At 54.2% G+C, this 26,324-nt stretch overlaps 1 protein-coding gene across 1 annotated transcript in view; it reads left to right on the top strand.

The window, feature by feature from the left end:
• Positions 1-26,324, top strand: part of MYH9 (myosin heavy chain 9) — an 86,203-nt gene that overhangs the window by 42,422 nt on the left and 17,457 nt on the right. The window contains exons 4-19 of the mRNA XM_086401338.1: positions 5,781-5,808; positions 6,804-6,897; positions 10,993-11,085; positions 11,568-11,631; positions 12,363-12,461; positions 12,822-12,965; positions 13,697-13,792; positions 14,556-14,674; positions 15,459-15,611; positions 16,781-16,954; positions 17,639-17,812; positions 19,632-19,746; positions 22,139-22,332; positions 22,660-22,781; positions 23,790-23,859; positions 25,634-25,794. Coding sequence (XP_086257464.1) covers positions 5,781-5,808; positions 6,804-6,897; positions 10,993-11,085; positions 11,568-11,631; positions 12,363-12,461; positions 12,822-12,965; positions 13,697-13,792; positions 14,556-14,674; positions 15,459-15,611; positions 16,781-16,954; positions 17,639-17,812; positions 19,632-19,746; positions 22,139-22,332; positions 22,660-22,781; positions 23,790-23,859; positions 25,634-25,794 — 1,900 coding nt within the window. The remainder of the gene's footprint in view (positions 1-5,780; positions 5,809-6,803; positions 6,898-10,992; positions 11,086-11,567; positions 11,632-12,362; positions 12,462-12,821; positions 12,966-13,696; positions 13,793-14,555; positions 14,675-15,458; positions 15,612-16,780; positions 16,955-17,638; positions 17,813-19,631; positions 19,747-22,138; positions 22,333-22,659; positions 22,782-23,789; positions 23,860-25,633; positions 25,795-26,324) is intronic.

Here is a 26,324-nt window from a genome sequence, read left to right as displayed (position 1 = left end):
CGAGTGTCTGCTTGGTCTGGGCCCACCTTTGTTCCTGAAGAGAACACGGCTGGTGACACCACCATGTGCTTGGGAGCCACCAGTGGGTTTTTCTCCTCACTCACTGACTGCATTGGGGTGCTGGTAGGTTCCCCTGGGTGCCGTGACACAAGGCCGCCGAGGCTTGGCAGCAACCCGCTAACAGGAGGCATTATTTTGCCCCCTCTCTTCCTCACCTCTGATTGCTTCCCATGCACTTAAATAACCCAAGCTCATGACTTGGGCTGGCTTTGGAAAAAGTAGCAGACAGCTTGCAAGGCTGGCGTGACCCTTCGTGAGTGGGAATAGCATGTCACGTGCAGCCCTGAGGCCCTGGCCTATGGGAGTAGTGTGGGGAAGAATCTGGAGGCCTGGCTTCTTGGTCCAGCTTATATGCTTTGACCAAGTCATTGGGTTTCTCAGGACTTGGTGTCCTGACTTCTAGATGCAGTTGATGGGACCACCTGTTGTCTAGAACCTTCCCAGCCCCCACATCTGAGCTCAAACCCACAAGTCTCTCCACATTTTACACCCGGCAAAGTGCCTGGTGTTTTCGCCCACTGGGACCAAAGTGCTGTCTCTGAGAGGGTCTCAGGAGAAGTAACCTGCAGCCCTGGAATTTGTCCCCGCAGCTCGAGGCTTCTGTCCCAGGCAACACCGAGCAGGGGTCTGACAGCGGGTGACCTGGGGGTCTGCTGTGCAGTTTTAGCAAAAAAAACAGCCGCCTTGGTGTGGACAGTCGCAGGCCCACTGGTTGTGCCATCTCTCACCCATTCAGGTGGGCTGTCAAAGCTGCAACTGCCCTGTGAATTCATTTTTGCTTGGGCTGTATCCACATCTCAGTCCGTTCTGGAGAAAAACCCGGTTGATCTGAAGACGGGTCCTGTAGGCAGAACCCTGTTCCAGGTGCCCCCAGAGGGAAGCCCTGCGGAAGACCAGCAGCCGTTATCTGAGTGAGCGTCCAATGAGTCAGTCCTGGGCAGCCGCAGTGGGTGAAACAGACCTGTTCCCTTCCTCCCATACTTCCTGTCGGGGCTGATGTCACATCACGGCTGAGCGAGCCGCATGGCCTTTTATGGACAAGAATCTGCAGCTCCTCTCTCAGAGGAAGTGAGCGAGAAGGCCCCTCACAGAAGCCTGTAAAGCCTATACCTGGCCTGAAATACCTGTGGCTGGGGCTCCCCCCCGCCCCTCTCCACAACCTGCGATGGGGCCTCCTGAGCTGGCTGGAAACACCTGTCCATGTGGACATCAAAATCTGCTCCAAAAGGCCTCAGGGCATTTGGGGTTTAAAATAAAATCCAGGGAGGGAATGGCCTCATCACTGGATATGTAACTTAAAACCTTTCTCATTGTCGTTGTGAGGAGGCCATGCATTTGGGAGAGCTGGAAGGTGCAGAGAGCTGGGGTCATTCTGGTCAGTCTCCAAACCCTGCCCTGTGTCTTGGGCTTTAGGCACCCGCCTCATTTGATCCTTAGAGCGGCGCTGCCAGGGAACCCTGCCCTTGCATTGCCCGGAGGCTGAGGGGCCAGGCATCCTGTGGGGACGTGCAGAACGAGGGTGCTGCCCTGGGCTCTAGGGCACCAAGCCAGCGGCTTTATTCTCTCCCCCATGGCTCCAGACACATGGACCAGTAGTTGTAAAGTGTGTTCCCAGGAACCCTGTCTCCACCTCCCAAGCAGCTATGGTTTTTATCTCCTACTTTTCCAGTACTCTTGCCTGGAAAATCCCATGGATGGAGGAGCCTGGAAGGCTGCAGTCCATGGGGTCGCTGAGGGTCGGACACGACTGAGCGACTTCACTTTCACTTTTCAATTTCATGTGTTGGAGAAGGAAATGGCAACCCACTCCAGTGTTCTTGCCTGGAGAATCCGAGGGACAGGGAAGGTTGGTGGGCTGCTGTCTACGGGGTCGCACAGAGTCAGACACGACTGAAGTGACTTAGCAGTAGCTTCATATGGGGGACTCAGGAAGATTTTTTCCTGAGGAAAGGCTGCTGCTGCTTTTAAAGTCTGTATTGAATTTGTTACAATATTGTTTCAACATTTTGGTTTTTTGCTATGTGAGATCCTAACTCCCTGACCAGGGATTGAACCAGAAACCCCTGCATTGGAAGGCAGAGTCTCAACCACTTGACCACCAGGGAAGTCCCTGCTGCGGCTTTTAAAAGAGTTGAAAATCACTGCAGAGATTCGTGTTCCTGTCTCTACCCTGTCCCTGCCGAAGCAGGACCAGGGCAGGAGAGGTTCAGGGGCCCTAAGTCAGGCTACTGTCTTCATCCTATGGGAGCCTGTTTCCCAGAACTGGATTTTCTCTGGTGGGTGCACTTCCCTGGTTCTGGGCTGTCAGATTCCTATCTGTCTGTCTGTCTGTCTCCTCTATAGTGGAGGAAGGAAGGGTGTTTTCAAATAACCCTTCATTCCACACAGGCTCAAATAAGGACTTGAGCAAACAATGGAGTGGGCTGGACTCTCAAGGGTCCGTGTCCCTAGAGAGGACCGTATGGGGAGAGCTTATGGAGTGTGTGTTAAGGAGAGTTCTGGCCGGAATGCACTGGGGCCCCAGCACAGTAAACTGAGCCAGAGGAGAGTCGCTGAGAATTCCCTCCAGCCTCCCCCATCTCCTGCCTGACCCCTGGTGGCTCAGCAGTAAAGAATCTGTCTGCCAATGCAGGAGCCCTGGGTTTGATCCTTGGCTCAGGAAGATCCCCTGGAGAAGGAAATGGCAACACACTCCAGTATTCTTGCCTGGAAAATCCCACGGACAGAGGAGCCTGGTGGGCTATGGTCCATGGAGTTGCAAAGAGTTGGGCATGACTGAGCGACTAAACAAAAACAATAGCCCTACCCAGAAGAGATGCTTCTGAGCGCAGGAACAGAGCCAAATGCGGTGAGACAGGCTTGTGCAGACCAGGGGCAGTGCCTGCCTCCTAAGAGGTGCCAACCCAACCTTCTGTAAAAAGAGAGAAATCGACAGGTTCTGGGGGATGTGGGCAGGTGGATTTAGGGACACCCAGTGGTTGGGGCAAGAGTTGAGGAAATCAGAAACGCCTCCTGTCAGGTTTCCTCTGCAAAAGTATTTGCCTCAGCCAATGTTCTGGTGAAGCAAATTAAGGTTTCTTTTAAGTGTAAAATTCAAGGGTTGGAGGGTTTCCTTTTAGGCTGGGTTGGCAGTGGTACCTTGGCTTCAGGAGTTGGAGGTGAAAAGTCAGAGAGCAGGGAGAGCTGGAGATGGTGGAGTGGATGAAGCTTACACGAAGTATTTGGTTCTGGAAGTGGGATGTGAAGTGTGTGCAGGCCTCTGTGTAAGTGTCTATCTGTGTGTGTGCACCCACAGGTGTACATGTGCCTGTGTGCGCACTCATGGCTCTGCGCATGTGCCCAGGCACGTCTGCTCTCTGCATTCATGTGTATGCATGTCCACATGCAACTTGTCCACAACCCTGTGTGTGTGCGTGTGGGTCTGTGTGCACAGTGTGACTGTGTGTGTGTGCCCACACGTGTGTGTCTGGGGCCTTTGCTTCCTGTTGTTCAGCCTTTCAGCATCTGACTCCCCCTCACACAATCAGAGGAATTCCAGCCGTCCCAGGGACCAGGCCCGGACAGCCCTGGGAAAACGGCTCCTCTGGAAGGGATGGGAATGTTTCCTTTTATGGTAGCCTCAGCCGCCACTGCCTGCAGACTTGCCGTGCCGCGCAGGTACATTCTTGCCTGCTGCCAGGGAGCGGGACTGAACACGCTAGCTGCTGGGCAGCCTCTGAGATGCAGCAGGGGGTGGGGGAGGGAGGCCTGACCCCATCACAGCTGTGTTCTTTCTGTTCTGTGCCACGTCCCACCCCCCAGTCCCCTTATTCTCTTATTCTACCCTGGCTTCCCCCACCTTTAGCACCTCCCTCCCGCCCCTCCCCCTGCCTTCCCTTCCCTGCTGCCTTATCGGGGACCCCTCCCGGTCTGTCTCAGGCCCTGCTGCACAGCCTTGAAGGGCCCTGTTCTTTGGGAAAGTTGAGAGCTGGAAGCAAGGTCATCCTCCGGGTCTGCTCTGAACCCTTGCCCAGTGGGGGGCAGGGTGCGGGCTGTGTCCATGTGAGTGGCCGGGTTCCCTCCCCACCCCCGCACTGTTGATATTTCTCAGGGCTGGAGGGGCAGCTGCAGCTTGTGTTGGACTCGAGCTTTCTTGTTGCTCCTCCCTGGCTGGACTCCCTTTTTCCGTCCCAAGACAGGAGAAGAGGTGATTGTCAGAAATGTGCAGCCGAGTGGGCTGCTGGGATCAGCATGCAGGAGGGTCCCCTCGCGGAGAGGCACGTGACCTTGCTGTGCAGTATCTGCTGGTGCCCAACAGCTAAATCCATCTCTTGAGGCCAAACACACAGGCTGCCCTGAGTCTGCCTCGAGCTGCCGTGTCCTGCAGGGTCTGGCTGGGCAGTCGAGCCCGTGGGGGCCTTCTTCCAGAAGGCTGATGTCAGTTTCCCTCTAGCACTGAGGCTGCTGACAACTGCTGGAACCCTGGTTACTTCTCAGCTAGTTCTTCCACCTCCCTGACCGAGTCAGCACCACCCATCATGGCGACTTCTTGATGGGGAGGTAGATGGACAGCAGCTGCCTGTGGAGTTCATTTCTTGCACAGGCTTCCAGGCTGAGTCCTTTGCACATTCTTTCTGTTTTTCAAACTAATCCTGTTAGGGAGTTAGTAGCATGTTTATGTATGGATAAGGAAACCAGGACTTGGGAACCGCAGACCTCACTGCAGCCAAGTGTCCATTAGTAGCCTGGTCCTGGATTCAGGCTGACTTGACCTCAAGGAGGTGGGTGGGGTGTTCCATGCGATGGGATAAAAAGGGAAAAGAAAAGGGTTTTATTTTTAGCTGTTGCTTAAAATTGCGCACCCAGGACTGAGCCAGGCCAACCCTGATATCTTAAATAAAGCATTTCTGTCAAACTTTGCTTTCAGAGCTGAACATTACTATTCTGCCTGCCCTCAAGGGGAGAGCATTGTTTACATCCTTGCTGGCTGAGTGGCTCACAGAGCTAGGAGAGTGGCTGAGAGTTCCTGACCCCCAGGCTGGGAGACCCCAGTTGTCACAGAAACTGGCCAGGAGCTGATTATGAAGAGCTTCTGTTCTTTCCTGCCTGCCTCCGAACTCACATTCTGAGCACTTTCCCCATGCCAGGCACCACACTGGTGCTTTCTCGTGTGTAATTTCCACGTATACTCTTATCCCCCATCACGGGAGGAGGCTGGGCTCTGGGAAGGCCACACCGAGGCAGCATCTTAGCCCAGGGCTGTCCCACTGCAAAGCCAGCCTTGACCCCACCTCTCACCCAGCGTCTTACTTGTGCCTCTTACCTGGATGGGGACAGTGTTTTTAAATATCTGCCACAGACCTTGTTTCCAACAACCCCAAGTTAGAAATGCACAGGGCAGCCTCCACCTTAGCACTCAGGAAAATAGATTTCCAGGGAGCTTTCCAGAGGTTGGCTTCCTCAGAGGTGGACAGATGGAATTGGGGCTGGGTGGGCAGCCAGGGCGGGCAGTCTGAGCCCCTGGAGGAGGGAGCAGCTGCCACCAGGGAATGTCCCTCCTCCCAGTGAGACAGGGGATCAGCGTGTGTTGGTGGTGTGGAACCCCCAATCCTCCTGCAAGGCCAGCGTCTGAGGCTTTCTGCTCCTGGAAGGTGGGGGTGGGGGCAGTGGGCAGCCCTTCAGAAACTGGAGGGGGATGCTTTACTCTCCTGGAGGTTAACCCCATGTCTCTTTTATTTCAGACCGAGAGGACCAGTCCATTTTGTGCACGTAAGTGTTTCTGTCTGGGTGGCGGGGCCTTGGTCACTCTGTTCTGTTCTTACTCTTCGGGACTCCTACCAAAACCTAGGTCCATGAAATCCATTCCCAAGTCAATCCCCTACCCCTTCCCCAAAAAGTGAAAAGTGAAAATGTGAGTTGCTCAGTTACGTCTCTTTGTGACCCCATGGACTGTAGCCCGCCAGGCTCCTCTGTCCATGGAATTCTCCAAGCAAGCATACTGGACTAGGTTGCCATTCCCTTCTCCAGGGGATCTTCCTGACCCAGGGATTGAACCCGGGTCTTCTGCATTGCAGGCAGATTCTTTACTGTCTGAGTCACCAGGGAAGCCCCCACTTCCCCAAGGAACAGGCTTAATGTTTGCTACTCAGTGGTCCCACAGTAGAATGAGCTTTATTTCATGGCCAAAGATTTAATCTCCTTCCTCAAAGGAGGGGGTGGGGCTGGGGTTTATAGCCAAGAAGAAAAGCAAGCATTTTCTCAACAAGGCAGGGTTGGGAGCTGATGGCCCCCAGAATGCATTCTCCTGCTTTGAACCTCAGCTTTCTTTACCTGGGCTTCTCACCTCCGTCCTCTGAACCTAACGAGGAGCTGATAAATCAACCCACTGCCGAGGAAGTTAATGGTACAGAACATTCCTTCAAGTGAAGTTTCAAGGAAAGATGTATAAGTGCCTTTGACCCCTGAGTCAACAGCTGCTGAAAACTGATTCCTGAGACTTTTGGAAGCAAAGGCTGCCAAGTGACCAGGGCTGGCAGTGGACCGAAGTTTACTCTTGTCAGGCCTCTGGAGGGCCATGGGAAAGGACCCCAGTGAGGATTCCAGAGTTAGCCTGTCCCTTTCGTGCCACGGGCTGTTGCGGGGGTGGAGGGGTGTCCCGCGTTGGCACCCACAGAATGGGAGACAGTAGAGCCTGCAGTGGGAAAGGGGAGACACCAAAGATTTGGCCACTTCTCCCCTGAGAACTACTCTGGCTCTCCTGGCAGGGGTGAGTCTGGAGCTGGCAAGACGGAGAACACCAAGAAAGTCATTCAGTACCTGGCTCACGTGGCCTCATCACACAAGAGCAAGAAGGACCAGGTGAGTGTGGTCTTCCTCCCCACGGACGTGCCTGGTTTCCCTAAGGGAGAGCGCTTAATGATCCATGGCTTGGCGTTTGGGGGACTGAAGTAGAGGCCAGGCCCACTTTCCTTGAGACTGCGTCCTGGCCTTCCTGGGAGTGGGTCTGGTGAGAGCCAGCCCATTTCCTCCTTGACCGGCCCTAACTGTGAGTTGCTGTGGAAACTGGAGACTGCTGGAAGTTTGCAGCCCATGCTGTGTGTCCTCCACTTCTGAGGTTGGAAGACAGATTCCAAAGCTTGGTTCTCAAGTCAATGGAGACTTGAAGGATCTCGGGCAGGCCGGCATTGGAACCCCTGCTTCTGTTCCCTGGTGTTGAAATGCCTCTGGGTGGACAGCCCCCAGCGAAGAGAGAAAAGGCAGCTGCAAAGTCATCTCACTTCCCTTTTTTTCCCCCTCTCCCCCTTGGTGGACTGTGGTCGAACCCAGCGGTGTCCTCGCTAGGTGAGCTGCACGTTTACTGCACGTTGTACACCAGGAATGTGTGTTCTGCCCATCGTGTGCCCTTGAATTACGATTTTTTTCTAAGCAGCTTTTCACTCCACACCATTGTCACTCTCTGCGGCTAGACCTCTTCTTATAGGCTCGGTTCACTGACTCTCTTGGGACGAGGGGCTGGGTTGTGACACACGGTGATCTCGCGTGCACTCTGCAATGACAGCCCCGGCAGGAAGGGGACCAGTCTCACCACCTAGCTGTTCTCAGAAGCTCAGAGTTCCCATGCGCATGAGGGCCAGAAGTCCCTGTGCGGAGCCCTGACCGAGGCACAGCGGAGTGAGCATCTGCCTGACCAGACCCCCACACGTTCAGCGTGCTGGACCAGATGGGGTGGGCGGCCCTTACCGCACTGGCTGGAAGCAGTGCCAAGAATCTGCTCACTGGGCTTCCCCAGAGCGGGGTGTGGTCAGTCTGAAGCATGCCCGTGTGGTGCTCTCTCTGTCTCTCAAGTACACACTCTTGAACTTCCCTATGAAATCTAAGTGCCACTGGGGTCCCCTACAGCCATCTGGGCGCCCCCCACTTCCCAGGGCGCCATGTGCAGCGTGTGTAAGTAAGTAGCGGTGTGTGTCTCCTTGCATGCAGACCTGGGGTGTGTCCTGCAGAATGTTCTAAAGAGCATAGTCTTCTGGAATCAAACCAGAAGTGACTTTTCATGCGCCAGACTTTGCCAGACATTCTGAATCTTTTTCCAAGGGGTGTCAGGAGTTATATTTAGAAACGAGTAAAGTTTTCTTTTGCTGTCTCTCTCTACCCTCCCCTTCCCCCATTTTCCATTCTTTTTTAAGGGACCTATTTTAAAAACAGGCCTGGGGAGGTTAGGAGTTCTCTAGCTGCGGTTTTCCATCTCTGGATTTGCAGGAAAATCCATTTCCCAACTACTGGTTGAATGCCTAGTATGTGTCTGGATCTCCAGAGGGTGGTCTTGGTGTCGCTGCCCTGTGGGACAGGACGGGGGACCACAGTTACAGAGCAGTGACGCCGACCCACGTGCGTTATGTCTGGGGCTGATCCATCTGCAGGTGCGGGGAGAGGCAGGCCCCCAGCACTCAGGACAGCATGTGAGAGCTGTGACGAGTGGAGGCGAACTTGTCACGTCCTCGTTCTCAGGCTGCTGTGTGATGGGCACCCAGTACCCAGCTCCAAGTTCAACTCGAATGATCGAATAGGCTGCCCTTGGCTTCCCACGACCGTCCAGGCCCTCAGTTGTAAAGGCCATTGACCAGTTTGTTTGATTTCCTCGCCTGAAGCTGTGCAGTGATTTTGCGCACACACCTAGGCCACGAGACACTCTTGACTTGGTTTGTGCCTTGTGTTCTAGGCCTGTTGTGGCATACGCTGGGGAGCTTGCTCCCCGCAGTGACCCAAGTGCTCATCCCAAGAACACCCATTCGGATACCCCAAACCTCAGCTTATGGGGGTCCAGGCTTTGGCCAGATGGCAAGCTGGCAAAGCAGCGCTGGGTGAAGGGACTTTCCAGATGGACTTCTGGAGTCTGAACAGCGACCTCTGATGCTCTTCCTCCCTCTGGTTTTTGTGTACTAGTTGGAGGCCCCTGGCAGAAACTCCACCCAGGGAAGCCCTTCAGAGAGCATGCAGATAATCCCAAACCTCACAAGCACATGCTGCCTATAGCAGTGCCTCATAATTTCACCATATGCAGGTTTCATTGACAAATAAAGGTCTCTGCTGTGCCCGGTTAGGCATCAATGAAGAGAAACCTGTAGGTTAGCCGCCACCATTCAGTTCAGCTGAGTTCAGCTCGGGACTCCGAGCTGGTCGCTCTTGGGTTGGCCTGGTGACCCCACGTTTCCACAGCAGCAGCCTGTGTCCCCAACAGAGGCCTTAGCTTTGCGTCTAAGCAGGCTGCCTGCTCCGGTGGGGACCAAGCTCCCACCTGACTGGGAACAGGAGTGGCTCGGCCAGCCTGGCCGCCTGGCCTGTGCTTGGAGAAGGTGTTTTAGTGAGTGGGGGAGCAGCGCTCAAACCAACTCTGGATCCGTGGGCTGCCTCGCTGTCTTCCCAGCCCGTCTGAGCCTAGGGGATGGAAGCCAATGTCCTGTGACTGCTGGTGCCCTGCACTCCTGTAGGGCCTGCTCTGTGGGCTTGACCTCTGCCCCTTGACCTGGCTGCACTGACCCTCCTCCACATTATCTATACAGTCCAAAATCAAGACTCTCCAACCCTGGGAGGATCTCTGACCAGGGATGGCTGTAGTGGGGCCCCCTCCAGTCGCTGGTGGCCTTTCCAGACCCCAGAGCATCCTCGGTGTTCTGTAGACTTATGTACAGAATGGTGTGCCTGAGCGGCCTTGTGTGCCGCAGGCGTCCCTGGGACGCTGTAGCTCATGGCTCTTTGGGGAGCACCTGCCGCCAGTTCTCCCTTTCATCACAGATTACAGGCAGGCAGCCTTTATTCTCAGAAAGTCCTGGCTTGACTCCAGCCCTGCCGATAAATTAGAAAACCCCACCTGGCCCTTGTGTGATGTGCTGTCTCCCTAGAGTGCCCAGGTATTAAGGTGAACAAGAGCCGTCTTTTCCTCAGGCAGTGTCAGTTATTACCTGGCCTGCCAGGAGGATGATAACTGCTTCCAAAGTCCTGCCCACCTGATAGCAGGGAGATCCCCAGGTAGGGCTGGGGCGTGGCGAGAGATGGTGTGGTAACTGACAGGTGTGAGGTAGAAACCTTGAATTCGATGACCTGCTTTGCTGGATGATGGCTGGATGACCTCGGGCAATTCATTCCCCTTCCCTCAACTTTAGTTGGAATGGGGCTAGTCTTGTATTTCCTACTCTAAGTATCACGAGGACCCAAGGATAAGAAGGCGTAAATAAGGGGACATTTTTGCCAACCACCAAGTATCATGAGACTGTAGTAGGGCTTATTGATGTTATCAGTAAATAATTAGAACTGAAAGTGGGCCTTGCTCATCCCATGCCCAGACACCTGACTTGCTGGGAACAGGTTTGGGGGGTGGGGGGGCTTGGGGAGTAGCAGGACAGGGGACCAGCAGGGAAAATGCAGAGTTTATTAGGACACAGATGTGACAAGGTGGGGTCTTGCAGATCTGGTTCCCTCTCTCCTTGTCCTATGAAAAGGGAAAATTTTTTTGTGGGCTGTTGGGTGGGGAGTAGAGGTCCGGGGGGCAGAGGAAGGGCAGCGTCCTGGATGGAAACGATCCAGGGGAAGGATTGATGCCTCTGTGTCTTTTCTTATTTCAAGTGCTGCTTCCCAGTGCATCCTCCAGGGCTGATCCAGGCCGTCCCACCAGGTCCCCGAGCTGGATGGGCAGCCTGCTTTCCCTTTCTAGGGCTGCTGGTTGGTTAGCCCAGGAAGCAAGTTCAAGTCAGGCAGCGTTTCCAGACATCTGGCAAAAAGGTTGCTCTGGAGTGACACTGGGGACCAGGCCAAGGCCGGTGTGGTTGGAGTCCGGAAGCCCCCATCCCTGGCACGTGGGGTGTGTGGACACAGCTCTGCCGCCTCCCCTCCGCCTGGCAGAGCACGTCTGGCAGCCGCGCCACTGCCTGGCCCTCACCACGCCTCTGGGTTCCTTTCCAGGGTGAGCTGGAGCGGCAGCTGCTGCAGGCCAACCCCATCCTGGAGGCCTTCGGGAACGCCAAGACTGTCAAGAACGACAACTCTTCTCGATTTGTGAGTGGTGGTGCTCACGGGCACCTTCCCACTGAGTGTTTGAGTGTTTGACGCAGAGAAGGGTCAGACTTGGTGCTTCCGGGCCTGTTGTAGGCAGTAGACTGGGTCACACACCTGCGTAAGGAGCTTCCTCAGCTCAGGTGATGAAGACAGCGAGGCAGCGGGGAGTCCCCACCGGTCCCCTGCTTGTCCTGCTGTAACCGCAGCCAGTTAGAACCCAGAGTCAGACCAAGCAGGAGGAGCGCCTCCAGATAACTGCTTCCCTCCTCTCTTCTGTGGAGGAATTTGGGCACCCCTGGAGATGGTCCTGACTCAGGCTTAGCCCTGTGGCCTTTTTGAGTCCTGAGTTCCTGTGCGGTTGGGGTGCTGGGTCCCTGGCTGCCAGACGCAGGCTCAGTGTCTTGGTTTCCTGCCTCCAGGCTGTGCCACTGGGGAAGGGGCTGGACGATGGGGCTCTGATCTCTTCATCTGTCTTTCCTCAGGGCAAGTTCATCCGCATCAACTTTGATGTCAATGGCTACATCGTGGGAGCCAACATTGAGACTTGTATCCTTGTGGTTAACTGTAAAGAGTGTTCTGGGGTTGGGAGAAGTGACCTTGATGGAGAAGAGGCTGCTTCCTGATTCCTGCGGTTTCCCCTTTACCGGCCTCTTGCGACACCTTGTCTATGGCACCAGGGAAAGGACCAGGATAAGTTGATTTTTCTTTATAGGAGGGATAAAATTGAGCTTAGGGTTTTGCAGGTGGCTCAGTGGTAAAGAATCCGCCTACCAATGCAGGAGATACAGGAGACATGAGTTTCATCCCTGAGTCGGAAAGATCCCCTGGAGAAGGAAATGGCAACCCACTCCAGTATTCTTGCCTGGAGAATCCCATGGACAGAGGAGCCTGGCGGGCTACAGTCCACGGGGTCGCAAAGAGTTGGACATAACTGAGCATGTGTGCAAAATTGATCTTCGAATAGGATGGAGCTATAGAAGGTCATTCAGTGTGGTTCCCTGAGGGTAGAGTTGGGTGGATGCTCCTTTATGTTAATAGCCTGGGGAGGTGTTCTTAGCTCCCTTCTCTTGTGAGAAGGGGGCCCTTTACACAGACGAGGCTCCCAAGTGTGAGAGCTGCTGTTTGGACAGGCTACACGCCATGAGGGACAGAGCCAGGATAGTTTGCCTTTGTTTTGTTTTGCTGTTTTCTGCTGGTGAAGTTCCATGGCTTTTGAATGGGGGAATGTGGCAGGCTGCCTTCCCAACAGTGTGCACAGTTCCTTAATGTTCTTGAAGATCTTCTGGAGAAATCTCGTGCCATCCGCCAAGCCAAGGAAGAGCGGACCTTCCACATCTTCTACTACCTGCTGTCTGGGGCTGGGGAGCACCTCAAGTGTGAGTTGTGGGCCCACCTTGGGGATCCCCCTGCAGTCAGGCCACACTGCAGTGAGGAAATGAAATCTCAGCCTGGGGGCAGGCAAGGAGAGCCTGACTTCTGTTCCTGGGCCAGCTGCAGGCTTGGCCCCTGTTTTGAACCAGGCCAGAGGGAGCCTGCGCAGGTCACTGTGCAGCTGCAGGCTTCTGGGCCTTGATGCTCTTGGGAAGGGGGCTCTGTGTGTGCCCGTCTCTCGTGCTGGGGAGACTCAGCATTCCTGGGGTGTTTTGGGGTGCTTCTCCATCTCCCACACCTTTGAGGTCACAGGGTTGACTGGAGCCTCCTGACCCTCACTGAACTTTGCCCTCTGCTCCCTACAGCTGATCTCCTGCTGGAGTCATACAACAAATACCGCTTCCTGTCCAATGGGCATGTCACCATTCCTGGGCAACAGGACAAGGACATGTTCCAGGAGACCATGGAGGCCTTTCGGATTATGGGCATCCCAGAGGAAGAGCAGATGGGTATGGGCCAGCCCTCCCCAGGGAGGCTGGGGAGCGCTTCCTGTTGGCACTGGCCATTAGGAAGTCCATAGAGACCAGAGGAAGGCCGAGTGGTGGGAGGTGGGCCCGCAGATTTGAGGTTCAGGGTTATTTCTTCTTGGTCATATCTCCCGGGGACATATGAGGACAAAGAACAGGTCCCTAACTTCCCAGGGCCTGGGTCTACTGCTCCTGTCCTTGCCATTTGCTGGAAGTGGAATATTCCGGCTCTGTCCGAGCCGAGTGTGGAAGGGGCTGGGGCTTCTGCACTGGTGACACCCAGAGTGACAGTGGTGTGGCAAGGTGTCCTTGCCTGTGTCTTCCTGTTTCTCTAGAGGGTGGTGAGGGGGCCTTGATGCTGCATTTTAGGAAGATTAGGGGCTGGGGTGTGTGTACCCTGTTCTCCAGCATTAGAGTCAGGGTCACTTTTGCTCTCCCACCAATAGCATGTACATGGACAGGCCTGACTGTGTTCCAATAAAACTTTATTTTTAAAAACAGACAGTGGGCCCTAGGTAGAGGCACGTCTGAACTTAGAAGCATTAACAGAGCTTGTATCTAAACACAAGGCTGCCCCAGCGGAGGTCAACCAGAGGCCCTGGAGATGTGCTTTAGGCCAAGGCCTGGTGCCCCACATGGTTTATCTTACCCGAGGGCCTCTGAGGGGGGTGACACCCCACCTGGTTCTGAGCTGCCTTTCATTGCACCCCAAGGCTTGCTGCGAGTCATCTCGGGGGTCCTCCAGCTCGGCAACATCGTCTTCAAGAAGGAGCGTAACAGCGACCAGGCCTCCATGCCCGACAACACAGGTAATCCCATGGGCCCCTCACCTGATTATGTGGGTAGGGGCCTGGGTTAGATGGGTCAGGAGAAGGAGTCTTGGAGAGATCTTAGACACTCTTCTTTTTTACTGCATGTGTGTGGCTGCCTGTCACGCCGTATTTTGGTAAAACATTCGTGAACATGACCCTGCTGCTCCTTCACGGAGTAAGTGTCAGAATGAGCTAGAAAACCCATGATCTGTGGCCCCGGATTTCTCTCATTTATGCTGAGACCAGACCAGTTGTCTCTGTTTGTAAAACAGTCATTTCTGCTGTCGTTCAACTTGCCTGTGGACTTGGGAGGACATGAAACACTGTCCTCACCCTAGCTCTTTGGCCATTGCTGGTCCTCAGGTCATGGCAAGTGACCCTACTTTAAGTTAGCCTTAACATGTGCTCCGGAGGGGCTTTCGATAGAATTTAATGTGTGGGCGTGTGAGTTGTCCTGTTCTGTCCCTGTGTCTAGGGCGGTGCTGTTTGTGTTCAGGACCCTCTTTCACACTCAGGACGTGGCCAAGGGTGTGCAGAGGTCCCGCTGTGGGGCCCTGAGTTGGGAGCCATGCCCGCTGGCCTGTCTGAGGGGAGAGCCGACTGTTCTGTGCCCTGTGGAGGAAGGGCCGGGCTGGGTTGATTGTCCTGGTAACGGTGACTCAGTTACCATACCTTTCACAGGTTGAGCAGAGGGACTCGTTCTCTTGGGTTTAATTAAAACCTTTTATCCCTTCCTTCCTTACTCTTTGAAAAATATTAGCTGCCCAGAAAGTATCCCACCTGTTGGGTATCAACGTGACCGATTTCACCCGAGGAATCCTCACCCCGCGCATCAAGGTGGGACGGGATTACGTCCAGAAGGCGCAGACGAAGGAGCAGGTGAGCCCTCTGGCTGGGGGGTTGGGCCACCTCCTTGGCGAGGACTGTTGCAGTGGCCACGTTGAGGCCTGCCCTGGGGTGTCCCCTGTGTTAGCACTGTCACCTCTCTGAGTCCTCACGGCACCTTGGAGAGCAGGTGGTGTCACCCCACTGAGAGCAGGAGGAAGCTGGGCCCAAGGTCCAGGCTGCAGGAGTCACTGACTCATGGCTGGTCTTGGCTCCTGGTTAATCTGGTCTCCATACCCCTAGCTGTGTTACTTGAAGCACATCTCAGATGTCATTTCTTCTGTAGCTACTTCAGTTCATATCCATTTATTTTTAAAAAAGTCTTTGCAAAGCTCTAAGTTCATTCTGGGGCTTCCCAGGTGGCACTAGAGGTAAAGAGCCTGCCTGCCAATGCAGGAGACCCAGGTTTGATCCCTGAGTGGAAGATCCCCTAGAGGAGGACGTGGCAACCCACTCCGGTATTCTTGCTTGGAGAATCCCATGCACAGAGGAGCCTGGGAGGCCTTAGTCCACAGGGTTGCAAAGAGTCAGACATGACTGAAGCAACTTAGCGTGCACACACACAAGTTCACTTGGCATGTAATGTTGAAAGTTTGGGCTCTTGCAACTTTCTTCATTATAAATAACACTGCAGTGAACGTATCTGTGCTTGAAGGTTTTTTCTCATCTTTGAGGCTGTTTTTCTGGGGGTGGGCCCTGCAGGTGACATTGTTGGGGTAAAAGGAATGAGACACTCCCTGTGTCTGACCCTTCCCCCCTGCCCCGGGTATCCCCGCAGGCTGACTTTGCCATCGAGGCCTTGGCCAAGGCCACCTACGAGCGCATGTTCCGCTGGCTGGTCCTGCGCATCAACAAGGCTCTGGACAAGACCAAGAGGCAGGGTGCCTCATTCATTGGGATCCTGGACATCGCTGGCTTCGAGATCTTTGATGTGAGCTTCTCCCTTGAGACCCCTCTCACCTCCTGAGCCTCTGGGGCTGCCTTCTCCTTGGGCTGGGGTCCTCTCTCACCTGGTCCCACAGCGATTTGAGCTGGCCACCTCCTTGCTTGTGTGGAGACAGGAGACAGTAGTAGGGTGTATTTAAAGCTTAAACAAAGTGCCCTTTCCCAAGCAGAAATGCTGGCGAGAATGGTACCATCTAGATGGTGTCCTAGGAGGCCTCACAGGCAGGGGCTTTCTGTTCGTTTATTGTTTATGTTTTCTCAAATATTTATTTTGAGTGTTGTGACATGACTTTGTCCCTGCCCATAAAGACTTTGAGGTCAGGTAGCAAAAACTTGTAATTGCAGGAGCTCAGAGATTCTTCAGCCTAGCCTAGGGTCCATGGCTGTTTTCAGAGGAGCTGCGAACTTGCGTGGGGAGAGAATTACCTCTTTATTTTCACTAACCTCTCAGTATATTCAGCAGAGTACGCAAACCACAGCTGCATTAGCAGTGCTTGTGTTCTGTCTTAGTAGAAATCAGGGATTTTCACATCATAGCAGTCGTTGGATGTTGTATTGTTTCGGTTCCCAGGTGGCGCTAGTGGTAAAGAACCGGCCTGCCAACGCAGGAGACATGAGAGATGCGTGTTCGATCCCTGGATAGGGAAGATCCACTGGAGAAGGGACTGGCAACCCACTCCAGTATTCTTGCCTGGAGAATCCTACGGACAGAGGAGCCTGGTGGCTACAGTCCGTGGGGTCGCAAAGAGTCGGACACGACTGAGCGACTTGGCACACACGCATACTGTTTGCATTCACCTCTACTTCAAATTCCAGGTGTTACGAAGCCGACGGCTTGGACTTGTGCTTGTTAATTAAGAAGCACTATAGATTTCTATGTTGCCACGTTTGATAATTACATTTCCAGATAACTTCTTTCTCTTTTGATCAATTTTATGCATTTGAAAACATCATCTTGATACAGGGGCTCCACCAGACTGCTGGCGGGATCCGTGGGCCCCAGCAGTGCAGCCACTGCTGCGGGTGTGATGAGGGAAGGCCCACGGGGGTGGCACAGTGGGGCCCCAGGAGATTCTGCCTAAGTACCCCTCCGGTCCTTCCTGGGGGCTCGCCGGCAACAACAGGGATCTGTCTGACCCCATCTCCCTCTTGCAGCTGAACTCCTTCGAGCAGCTCTGCATCAACTACACCAACGAGAAGCTGCAGCAGCTCTTCAACCACACGATGTTCATCCTGGAGCAGGAGGAGTACCAGCGCGAGGGCATCGAGTGGAACTTCATCGACTTCGGCCTCGACCTGCAGCCTTGCATCGACCTCATCGAGAAGCCGGTAAGAGCCTCGAGGCTGCGCCTTGCCCCACCTGTTGCTCCACCCCTCTGGGGACGGAACCATCGGTGATCCTAATACCGAATGGTTTACTTTGATGATGAGTTTTTTGTTTAAATCAGTTTTGTTTTCCAACAAACAAGTTGGTGTTTGGTTCCCAGGCCTGTCAGCCAGTCCCACAGTGCCCGAGTCTGCTCTCTTATAAACTCAGAGTTTGAAAGGCTTTGGGGCTCCGGGGCGCTTCCTCTTCCTCAGGAGCCTTATCCTCAATGTCCCCGCTCACCACATAGTTGTGTGGACACACAGTGTGTCGAGTGGGGTCCCAGAGGGACTCGAGGGGCCAGGACCCCTGTTGAGGGGCAGCCTCTGGACGTGGGTCAGGGGTCTGCCTGGCCCATCAAGCCACCACGTGATTTCCAGTGTTCTCATGGGAGAATCTTGCAATGGATCATCGGATTAAGGTGTGTTGGACATAGCCTAGACCTCAGAAATTTCTTTTTCAGCTAGAACTTGTAATTGGAGTGCTTTCAGTCATGCTCCTTATTTTTTTCTTGTGTGAGGAAAGCACTGCCCACCTTCTGGTGAGATTCTTGAGTTTCTGAAAACCAGGCTGTGACTTCTTTACGAGGGTGAGAGTCGGTGGGTTTCCAGGTCAAGCTGACCTGTGCGATGCTATGCTCCCTCCAGGCAGGCCCTCCTGGCATCCTGGCCCTGCTGGACGAGGAGTGCTGGTTCCCCAAAGCCACGGACAAGAGTTTCGTGGAGAAGGTGATGCAGGAGCAGGGCACCCACCCCAAGTTCCAGAAGCCCAAGCAGCTGAAGGACAAGGCAGATTTCTGCATCATCCACTATGCTGGCAAGGTGAGGCGTGCACACCCTGGTGTCATGCGGTGTTATTATTAAGCGTGTTTTCAGGGTGTAGATGTGCTGTTTGTGCTAAAGTCATGGACTTTGCAGTCTGAATTGGGGCTCCGCTCCTATGTGACTTTGGGCCAGTTACTTCACCTCTCTGAGGCTTAGTTGCCTCATCTGGAAAATGTGGGTGACCACCACTGTACTGGGGAATGTGTATTAACGGAGCTCACAAAGCCCAGTGCTGGGCAGTCAGTGCTCTTGGGCAGGGCCTCTCAGCCTCCACACTGCCCACCTCAGTGGCCAGATCAGTCTTTATTGTCAGGGACCCTCCTGCACGTTGTAGGATATTTAGCAGCAGACCTGGCTTCTCCCCACCAGAGGTCAGTAGCACCCTCCCTACCTGCGACAACCAGAAATGTCTCCAGACATCCTAGAACATCTGCTGGGTGGGATTGAGGGGTAACATTGTCCCCGGGATGAGAGGCATGCCTGTAGGTGTTGTTGGCTTTGTTATTGCCAAGACCACCGGCCAGGAAGTAGCAGAGCTATCTTCATACCAGCTGTCAGACATCCTCCAGTGGGCTTGATCCCAGGGCTTGGACCTGAACAGGTGTGTCCTGAGTCTGCAGAGGTCCAAGCTTAGACTATAAGCTGGTTCTTCTCAGGAAGTTGTGTCGCCTGCACAGAATGTCTAACACTTGGAGGTGTGATGAGCTGGTCGGTCCTCAGCCTTCCCGTCAGTGAGGATCGGTGATGAGTGAGGATCGGCGATGAGAAACTTGCTGTCACAGTGGTGCTCCCAAGCCACCCCTGGTCCTCCCCCACCCTTCTGCACGTGGCCCTGCGCTGTTCGGCCTCCCCTGCTTAGCTCCTTTGTCTCCTAAGGCTGTTGAAGCCACTCTTGATTTTAAACTACGTGTTAAGGAGATCTCTTTTTTCTAGTTACCTGAGGCCATGCCCCCTTCCGAAAGCCCACGTTCTCCCGCCACCTTTGTTAGAAACACAGGCAGGCTTCTGTTGCACTGTTGTAGGTGATGCCAAACTTGGGCACGCCTGAAAGCCCAGGAAGGGCTGAATGGTGAAATGGCATCGCCGTCCGGCCTGCACTGCAGCAGCTCAAAGGACAAGGATTCTGGCCGTGCCCAGGGGGACACATGCCAAGACACCCAACTCTAGGGTTTGTCCTCTCCCAGGAGGTCATTCTGCCTCTAGGGAGAAAGACGCCACCATCTTGCACCTCATCATTGACAGCCTTGCGTGTGGGAAAACCTGCAGAAAGGGGCCAGGAGGGGACCACAGGCTGAGTTACGCTGTGTTGGTTAGGAAGCAGGCTGTGGTGGCCAGTCGCTCTGTTTGTATTGTTACAATATATGATGTTTTATTACTCTTGTTATTGAGAACATATTTTAAAAAAGGTAAGAGAATGTATGCTCTGAGAAAACCTGAATATCCTGAAAAAAACAAAACAAAACAAAAATTACTTTACCTGTTGCTAAAAGGAATTATTAGGATTTTCCCCCCTAATGTTCATATTACCATGAACATTTTTAAAAACAGAATATTCTACTATGTAGCTGCAACATAGTTTTCTTAGCCTGTTCCCTGCAGCCAGACGTCGGTGCTGTTTAAATATTTTGCCTTCACCTAACTCTGCAGAGAACGTCTCATGGACGCTTCTCATTATTTCCTTCTTGGGGATGAAAATACCAGGTTGAGGGTCTTTGCTGTTTTTGATGTTTCCACCTATGGGGTCAGCCTGCTGCCATAGAGCCTGCGTGCGCCAGTGTGCCCTGAGCAGCCTGTGACTCGAGGTCTGATCTTACAGGTGGATTACAAAGCCGATGAGTGGCTGATGAAGAACATGGACCCGCTGAATGACAACATCGCCACATTGCTGCACCAGTCCTCTGACAAGTTTGTCTCGGAGCTGTGGAAGGATGGTACGCCCTTGGCCCTCATCCTGCCTCCCCATGCCCACAGCTAGGCCCCTTCCCTTCCTGGCCCTGGCTGAGTGCAGGGCTCAAGCCAGAGGGTTTGTGCTCACTTAGCTCCCAGGAGTGTGGGCTCCTCCAGCCCTGAGGGTCACCCTGTCCCTGAATCCTGGTGTCCTTGAGCCCCAAGCATCCTTGAACATGGCACACGGCCACTTCCTCTGGGGCAGAGGCTCTAGGCCCTGAGGCCACAGACCTTTCCCTTGTAGGGGGCCGTGCGGTGGCCCAGCACTTGGCCACCTGGGTTCTGTCCAACTCCTTACTGCCTTCTTGCATCTCCTTGGTAGCCAGTACCTCCCGAAGCCGTTTTTTTCCTTGTTTCTGCCAGTTTCTCCTTCCCTCTGCCTGGGTTTTGCTTTAACCTCTCTGTTGCAGAGATGCAGAGCACCCAGAGAGCCTATTTCTATCAGCGCTTTCCTATCCTCCACCTAGAACCAGGTGACTGGCCGCCTGGCGCGGCGCCAACGTGTGCTGCACCCTGGGCTGCGTGACTGGTGCTTCTGCTGAGCCTGCCTGCTCTGCCTGGCTGCTCCTGCCTGCCTGTGCTCCTTCCCTGGTCTCTGCCCTAGGCTTGTGCGCAGGCTCCAGTCCCCTCCCCATCACAGGCCTCCAGTAGAAAGCCAGGCCCATCTGGGCGGTGATTTGATATTGACAGCTTCATGTTATAGATCTTAAAAGGAGAAAAAAAAAATTGTTTCACAGTCCAACATCCCCTTCAGAACTCCCCTCATGAAGGCGGCATCTCACTGCTTGGATGGCTGCTGTGTCTCAGCACAAGGTGCTGTGTGTGCGTGCATGCATGCGTGCGTGTGTGTGTGTGTGTGTGTGTGTGTGATGGCTGCTGTGTCCCAGCACGGTGCTGTGTGTGCGTGCGTGCGTGCATGCATGTGTGTGTGTGTGATGGCTGCTGTGTCTCAGCACAAGGTGCTGTGTGTGCGTGCATGCGTGCATGCGTGTGTGTGTGATGGCTGCTGTGTCCCAGCCCAGGGTGCTGTGTGCATTGCTCTGTGTGTGTGTGCGTGTGCGGGCACTGCCATGTGTGTGCGCGTGTGGGCCCAGACACTTCAGTGCTGACAAGGGCACCTGTGTGTCTATGCAGCAGTTACCTCTCCTCCTGGGCAGGGTCTTTTGGGGCCAGGACACCCTCACATGAAATGACCAGTTGTTTTGGGGGTGTGTTCAACCTTCTCCTGGGCAACCTGAGTGACTTTCACAAGCCACCCAGTCCCAGGACACCTTTGGTGGCCAGAGGGGCCCTGTGGGGGCTGCAAGAGGTACAGTTGCCTCCTGTTTTAACTGAGGGGTTCATGGGTCTATCCTCACTCCTGGCTTCCCTCTTGAGCAGCTGTCTTTTCTGTTGCTTTCAAATAAATAACAGAGATCTGGCCACAAAGGAACAAGAACCTGACTTTGTCATAGAATTCTTAACTTTTGCATCTAGCAATGAAAGTCTTCAAATTTAATACTTGCTCTGGTGTAAGCCTGACCTCAGATGGCTGGCCACTTAGGTTGGGCTTGTTCACCATTTGGTTTTTGCCCGGGAGGAGGCAGTTCATTTCATTGTTCTGGGCAGGAGCCACTGTGATGAGGGCTGCTTCCTTAGAGGGTTGGTCTAGATGAGAAAGACCCGTGATCTTGGAGACCAAGCGAGACCTGAGAGGGAGAAGGATCCTCGGCCTTTGGGGTAGCCGTGGGCAGCAGTGGTTCCCTGGAACTCTCTGCCCTGGCACCGTGCATGTTGCTCTAGGCCCCTGATATAGAGAGCTCTGCATGGGGGGATTGCTGACAGAGAGAGGGTGTGCCAGACTCCTGCAGGCAGTGGCCAAGTAGCTTTAGAGCTCCTGCCTCCTGACCTAGCCCAGTGCTCTCAGGTAACGGTCAGTGTGAGTTCAGGATACTGGTCCGCTTTTTTCAAATGACTGAATGGACTATCGGGTTCCTGTCAGTCAAGTCTGAACACCTCCTCAGAGCCAGGCTAGTGGACCAGCTCTGCTCACTCCTCCAGAATGCATCATCAGCTCTTGTGTCTCTGGGTTAGGAGCATCCCAGGGTGGCTGAGATAAGTGACAACGTAGAGTCGGCCTTCACGAATGTGCTTCCCCACTTTGCGGCTCTGCAATCTTTCCAAACCCTTTCCTCCTCCTTCCTCTCTGCTCACAAGGTCACCTTTGCTCTCAGCCTTTGGAGATGACCTTAGCCTGCTTTGTAAGCTCCAAGTAGAAATGGTCTGCCATTCTGTAGTCTCCTCTTTTTCTAATCAGATTGGCCTGTCTGTCTGTCCTCCCCCTCTGCCCTGGCCTGGACTGCCGGGTACTCACGTGCTCTTGCCTGCTCTCTCCAGTGGACCGCATCATTGGCCTGGACCAGGTGGCTGGCATGTCGGAGACGGCAATGCCTGGGGCCTTCAAGACGCGCAAAGGCATGTTCCGCACGGTGGGGCAGCTGTACAAGGAGCAGCTGGCCAAACTCATGGCCACGCTGAGGAACACCAACCCCAACTTCGTCCGCTGCATCATCCCCAACCACGAGAAGAAGGTGCGGCTGCTTGGTAGTGTGCAGCGGGCCGCCCAGCCCTTGTCTGTCTCCCTGAGCAGAAACCCCTCGCCTGTGGCACACAGAGCCCTTGGTTCAGTCACCCTGCAGGGTGGCTCGGGCAGTCTTAGGGTACAGCCTGCCCGTAGAGCCTGCGTTTCTGCCTCTCAGACCTGGACCATGTAACTGAACTGTCACTACTATGTGTGGGTGGGCAGTGACTGCTCCTTCCTGGGGGGGCGTTTGTCCTGTTGCGTTCAGAGGGGCCCGTCCTCTCTCCATCAGTCCCTGGGCATACAGAAAGAGCACGTGCATGGATTTCTTTCCTAGGCCGGCAAGCTGGACCCCCATCTGGTGCTGGATCAGCTGCGTTGCAACGGGGTTCTCGAAGGCATCCGGATCTGCCGTCAGGGCTTCCCCAACCGTGTGGTCTTCCAGGAGTTCCGGCAGAGGTGAGTGGAGAGCCTTTAGTGGGGGAGTCATCTCCTCATCCACACTGAGCTGGGGTCCTCTGTGCCATGCTCCACGTGAGGAAGGACTTCTGTTTTGTCTCTAAAATGAAAGTCATCACGTTGGCTTCCACTCCCAGTCACTGTGGGGGCCAGGTGCTGTTTGCTATAATTAGACGAGCTCTGAAAAGACATTAAAGGAGGATCAGCTGGAGCCTCGAGTATGAAAAAAATCGATGGAATTGGATGTCTGCTGTGTGTGCGGAGCGGGGACAGTCGTGACACCGGCCTATTTGCCTAATGACGTGTTTAGCCCTGGTTGCTGTCTGTCACAGCCCTCTGGTTAATTTCTTGGACTACCCCGTTGATTAGCGGTTCTCTGCAGCATCTCAGCAGAGACGGGCCTGGCCGTGTTTACCAACTGTGGTCTGTTACATAGACAGAGATTGTTAGCAAAATGTTCTGCAGCAAAAGGTTTTCTCTTTGTACTCAATATATGCCATTTATTTCTTTTTTTTTCTTTTTGGTAACAAATAGGGAGGACGTGTTTAGAAGTGGGAAATGGTGGCTTTAGACATATCATGACTTGGTTTTTTTTCTGATAATGCCTGAACTCCACATATCTTTCTAACATGAGGTCATGAGGCATTTTCTGATTTGTATCAGATGATATTTGTGAAACTAGACATTTAATTTAAAAAACTTCTGGGGCTAAAGACGCAGGTGCTGGTTAGCAGTTAGTAAGCCCACTTCAGAGCTCACCCATAAGTGAATGAAAAGTCTGACACAAGTTTCCATTCGCTTTCTGGAAAACGCCAGGCCTTCCTCGTGCTGTTCAGCCTCAGGAAAGAGCAGGATATAATTCACTGAGTGTCCCCTTTCCCTCAGACACTCTGTGGAAAGAATCCTACACCTGCTCCACTGTAGGGACGGCCCTCGTCTCATGGATATCCCAGGCCACATAGAATCCGAGCAAGGGGTGTATTGACCTGCCGCCCTTTTCCTCCTCAGATACGAGATCCTGACTCCAAATTCCATTCCTAAGGGCTTCATGGACGGAAAGCAGGCGTGTGTGCTCATGGTGAGCGGGCTCTTCTGGTGGGTGACGCGTGGCTGGTGTGCACACCCGAGTGGCCAGCGCCCATGTGCCTGGTCAGGGCCCTTTGGATCTGTTGACGCCTGTCCTCTCTTGTTCCTCCATTGAGCCTGTTCTGGTTCTGCCAGGCGCACTGAGCATCAGGTGGTTAGGATGGTGTGTGGGAGTGGGGAGGGGAGGAGAAGGCCAGGTCTCAGATAGCAAGGCTGTGTTGTGAGGCAGAGACCCTTCCTTCTGGGCATATTTGGTTCTTTATTGCTCCCGTCTCCTCTAATCTTCACAGGGGGCAGCTCACCACCATGGCCCCACGACTAGCCCAAAGCTAGCAGAGTCTGAGTTTCTGGCCCTTTCCTCTCTTCCCCACCACTGGCCAGTGTTCGACCAGCAGTGGGCACTGGATTGTGCTTAGTGAATGAAGGCCTCGAGATGACTCAGTGGCCAAGGTGGGGCTCTACCCACTTGGTCATTTTTCTGCTTTGCAGACAGGCATCTGGCTGGGTCTTATGTGTCCACGGTCAGCAGCCAGCGCCCCCTGCTTTCTTTACTTTGCATCTTTGCCAAGCAGTCAACAGAGGATGGGCTGGGGTGGGCATCGGGGAGGAGAGAGAAAAGGGAAGAAAAATTCAATACCACCTTTGTTCAGAGCAGCCCTGTAAGGGACAGGGAGGTGGAGCCTAGAGAGGGAGGGAGGAGACACGGGTCTGTGCTCTGCGATGCTTGTCACCCGGGGGAAGGGAGGTGTGAAGGACAGAGGTGCCCCCCCAGATCGTGTTTGGGCCACTGTTTCTCCGGAGACTCAGCTGCTGGTCTGTGAGGGCTGTCCCCCTTTTAGACATAAGCAGGTCTCCTCAGTCCAGCTCTGTAGGGAAGACAGTTGGCCAGGCTCGTCATGACGGGAGGTGGGGCACCCAGTGATGGCTCTGCCCTCCCTGGCCTGCCCTTCTCCCAGGGCCTCTTCCAGACCTCCAGGGCCTTTCGTTGGGCATCAAGAGCCCGAGATTCCTCTTACCCTATTCAAGGCTCTGCCTTTTGGAGCTTGTTCTGAATCCCCTCTCTCCCAGGCAGACAGATGGACAGACAGACTGTTACCAGTGGGCTTAATAAGAGAGCCTTGTTACTGTACCGAAACAGCCCTGTGATGGTAACGACACATTGCCTAAAGCTCGTTCAGCAATGGTCCTACGTGTGACCCCATGCTCAGCGCCTTGTGTGCCTTCTCTGGTTTCATTCCCACAGCTCTGCTAGGAAGGAAGTGCTATTTATTTGCTTTGTTAACTTATCTTTTAATTAAAGAAACCATTATTTCCATTTTACAGCTGCGGAAACGTGGGCGCACAGAGGTTAAGGCCTGGGGTCACCTAGTTAGTATTTGATCCTGGTCTGAGCTGGAGTTGGTGCTGGGCTTGGACAAAGCAATGATGCTTGACCCTCTGCTCAGAGGGTGACCTAACTGGGTGCTTATAGAACAGGCCTGTAGTGAGGGGGTGGGGCAGAGAAGAAAGAGGAGACCTACAGGGTCCCTTCAGGGCTGAGATCCTGTGTTTCTCTGCAAGTCTGACTCCTTACCTGTCCCTTGCTGGCCCCCCTCTTCCCCATACCAGCGTTTCCCTAGCTCCACTTTCCTTTCACCAGGAGAAGGCTGCCCACAGAGCAACAGGGCCGGCCCCGGCTCCAGGCCCCTTCCCTGGCCTTGGCCTTGCTCCAGGGCGCTGTGGTGGCTGGGGTGCCCCGTGCTCAGCAGCTGGCTCTCCTCCTTTAGATCAAAGCCCTGGAACTCGACAGCAATCTGTACCGCATTGGGCAGAGCAAAGTCTTCTTCCGGGCTGGCGTGCTGGCTCACCTGGAGGAGGAGCGGGACCTGAAGATCACGGATGTCATCATCGGCTTCCAGGCCTGCTGCAGGGGCTACCTGGCCAGGAAGTGAGTCCCAGGACGCTCACACCTTGCTCGGGACCCCCAGCTCTCCTGTAGCAGAGGGTACCAAGGAAGCAGGGCCTGGGCACCCTCATGGCAGGAGGTGTCCCTGGGGAGACCCACATAGCTTTCCTTGCCCCCTGCTTCCTGGATTTCTGCCTGAGGTTTAAAGTGAGCAGGAGGGAAGGGTGACTGTGTTCAGATTTTCCCTCCAAGAAAACCCCTGCCTCCCACTGTTCCTCCCTGTGTCCCTCCTGTAGGGGTGACACCCAGAGCTGGCTGTCCCCAGAGGACCCTGAGCTCCGGGGAGGAGGTGCCCTTGAGTTCCGGCAGCTCCTGTGGGGTCAGGGGCTGACTTATGCAGGATAGTGGGTGGGGCAGCTTCACATTTGCCCCTTGACTCCTCTGTGTCTGGGCTCTGGGGCATCTGTTCCAGCCTGAGCTCTGAGCGTTGTGGAGAGAGCATGAGTCTGGGTGTTTGGATAGATGGACGTTTGCAGGACATCATCTGCTGACATTCTCTCCCCAAACAAAAG

The sequence above is a fragment of the Bos grunniens genome, chromosome 5 (genome assembly GCF_055505025.1).
Source record: "Bos grunniens cultivar Pamir isolate PY7600 chromosome 5, Bosgru_T2T1.0, whole genome shotgun sequence".
Classification (NCBI taxonomy): Eukaryota; Metazoa; Chordata; class Mammalia; order Artiodactyla; family Bovidae; genus Bos; species Bos grunniens.
This window is presented reverse-complemented; position numbering and strand designations above follow the sequence as displayed.